This window comes from Triticum dicoccoides, chromosome 7A, assembly GCF_002162155.2.
Source record: "Triticum dicoccoides isolate Atlit2015 ecotype Zavitan chromosome 7A, WEW_v2.0, whole genome shotgun sequence".
In the NCBI taxonomy this organism is placed as follows: Eukaryota; Viridiplantae; Streptophyta; class Magnoliopsida; order Poales; family Poaceae; genus Triticum; species Triticum dicoccoides.
In genome coordinates, this window is record NC_041392.1 from 370,187,491 (window position 1) to 370,190,487 (window position 2,997).

General features: G+C 53.2%; 1 protein-coding gene across 1 annotated transcript; it reads right to left on the reverse strand.

Moving 5' to 3' along the window:
- Positions 1-342: 342 nt before the first annotated feature.
- Positions 343-2,689, reverse strand: LOC119330809 (exocyst complex component EXO70B1-like). Its single transcript, XM_037603936.1, has one exon. It carries the CDS (start codon positions 2,586-2,588, stop codon positions 660-662), a length of 1,929 nt encoding a protein of 642 aa, XP_037459833.1. The 5' UTR covers positions 2,589-2,689; the 3' UTR covers positions 343-659.
- Between the last annotated feature and the right edge of the window lie 308 nt (positions 2,690-2,997).

Genomic DNA, 2,997 nt, shown 5'->3' on the forward strand with positions numbered 1-2,997 from the left:
TCCTTAAAAAGTTGTGCATTAGAGAAGCTCAAGATTAGCATTTAGATTGATAAAATCATTTTGCAAAATCATGTGGTACAAGAGAGTGATTAAAATCTGTCAATTTCTAACACCCGAAAGAAGATATGCACTAGAGAAACTCAAGATTGGCATTCAAAGTAACAACATAATTTTACAAAATCATATGGTACAAAAGAGTAAAAAAAAATCTTTCTATCTCTAACCCACAAAGCATGGACTATCCAGATGATTGCTAATAACATAAAGGACATCAAAAGCACATTCAAGGCATTGGCATGAAATTGCATGGATTACACTTCCATGTACCCAACATAGCTGAAAGAATAATAACATTATATATTTTTTTAACTGGAATGAAAATGCTATATCAACATGCTACTTGCCAATAATATAAAATAATAGTGTAACAAATGAACAAGTTGGCTCACAGAGGAAGACCCATGGAGATTGACAGCTTCACCAGATCTCAAAATGACATAAGAATTGGCATGTCTGTTTATCGACCAAGAGTTCTTGACCAACTATATTGTCAAATATCAGAGTAAACAGAGCTCCAACTGTCAGCACTTGATCCCCCCTGAAGAATCAAAGAATACAAAGCCACAACACACCAGTCGAATGCTAAATGCACAGGAATTTCATCCATGAGATCTCCTCCTATTATGCGGGGAAGGAGGAGCCCCTTCAAAGAAATCATTCACGGCATTCTCAAGGTCCTCAGCTGAGTGCTTGATGTACAACTCTGGATGCTTCCCATTCTCTATATGATGCCGGAACCTGCCAAGGAACGACCTGTATGCTGGCAACAGCTTCTCTGATATTGAGATCCTCAGCTCCTCCCTCAGCTGCGTGTCCGGCACGAACCACCCAGATTGCACCCTATGCGCATCCTCAAATGCAGCATTGAAGGACTTGAATCGCTCCCGCAGAGCTGACTTGGATATTCCTGACGAGAAGCCACCACTTACATGAAGACCCTCATCTCGCAAACAATTCAGGATCTTTAGCCATGACGTCCGCTGGTAATTTGTGGCGGCCACTGTGAACTTTCCTGTAAGCCGCTTCAAGTAATCATCACCAATCATGCTCCAGAGGTCAGGTGAATCCTTGACCTTGTGTACAATATAGTGTACATTGTTCATCAAGAACAAATGTGAGAGAGCCGTGTCCTTGTAGAGTGACACCTTGCTCTCAAGGTTGTGTTCAAGGACAACAATGATCCAGATGATATGGGCAGCAAGCGGTGACTGATTCTCATGCTCGGGTAGTTCGAGGCAGGACAAGCATGGCGCAAGCTCATTGCCTTCAGCAGCAAGCCGGGCACTTGCCGACGGACGTGATACAATCAGCTCGGTGAGCGTGGCCTTGTAGTCGGAAATGAGGCTGCTATAGTTCATCACGTACCGTGTGAGCGGGTGGACGGTGCCGCCAGGAACTGCAGTCTTGGGCGGGTCGCGGAGAACTGCGTTCTCAAACTCCGAGAGTATTCCACGCACTGCATCTGCGAGGCGCGATCGGATCTCTACGGCCTGCACGTATATCGATTCGGCTGCCTTGGATGCAGCGAAAATGTCGGAGACGTCAGGCAGCAGGTCAGATAGCGCGTCGTGGAGATCGATAATCTTGAAGAGCTTCTCGGGAGAGCGGCGACCGATGCTGATGGCCTCAGCGAAGCCAAACAGCTGAAGCGCCGCACCCTTGACAGCTTCGACGAAGGGGGTGTCATGCGTGGCTGGAGCCGCGGTGACGACGCTGACAACGGTGACATTGGAGATTGGGAGGTCATGGAAGACGTGGAAGGAGAGGCGGCGCTCGCTGGCAAAAACGCCGCGGACGGCGGCACGGGCAGCTCGGATCCATCGGCGGATCTTGGCCTCGAGAGCGTCCCACTCGAGGCGCTGGACATCACCGATGCTGAGCCGTTCGACGCCGAGCCGGCGGAGGGAGGCGTCCACGGCCGGCTTGCGAATGGAGGCGTACACCTGGGCACACTCGCGGCCGTACCCAGCCGCAGCCATTCGGCAGGCGATGGCGCGGAGGTCGGCAACGGCGTCGTCGGGGAGGAGGTCGATCTCACGGATGCTCCGGAGCGAGCGGTAGCTGCTTCGCCGGCCGCCGCAGTCGGAGATGGAGTCATCTTCCTCCACAGCTGGGAGGTCCATGGATGAGACCGAGTTCGTTCGGTCGCTGGAGATACAGAGAGATGTCAGGTCGGCGAGCGCCTCGATCTCGAGGTCGAAGGCGCGGGACGAGAGCAAGTGGCGGAACTCGTCCTCGAGCCGCGCCATCGTGACCTGCACGGCGCTGCACCCGCCTCCACCAGCCGCCGCCCCCGACCCGGACGACCGCCGCGGGCTCCCGACCACCGAGGGGGACGACGGAGCGAGGCGGCGGATGTTATCCACAGCACGGAGGAACAGCTCCGCCTCGGTTCGATCCCCTGCTCCGTCGAACAGCATCGGCTCGCCCCCAACCGCCGCCGGCTCCGCCGCCGCCGTCGAAGCCAACGACGAGTCCAACCGTATCAGCACTTGCTCCGCCGCCTCCAGCTCCGCCGGTCCATCCATAGTATACAGTTGACTCCTCGCCTCCCGACTCTCCACCTCACCCTCCTCCAAGCTGGCCTTTCTTACCCGCGGCGGCGCGAATCCTGGGAGCCGCACGTGTGGCCGAGCGCGCGCGCGCGTGGGTCTGCGCTATGGCGGACGAGGGAGTGATATAGACCGAGTCGAGCTGGCTGGCTCCGGTGTGTGTTGAGTCCAAGCATGTTTTTTCTTTTCTTTTTTTGACAAAAAGCAACCAGCATTGCATTTCATTCATTTAGATGGTGTTACAAAGCTCAAGATGAGTACACTACTACTTCAACTTCTCTCAGGCATGCTGGTTCTAGCGGACGAAGTAGATATTCAGCATTCATGGTCATCTAACCAAGCAAGTCGTAGCCTTTAGCATTGTTGTATGGTTGCCACCCAACAA

Bases quoted from the DNA above. Each gene is read 5' to 3' on its own strand.
- LOC119330809 (XM_037603936.1), bottom strand. From the start codon at position 2,588: ATGGATGGACCGGCGGAGCTGGAGGCGGCGGAGCAAGTGCTGATACGG.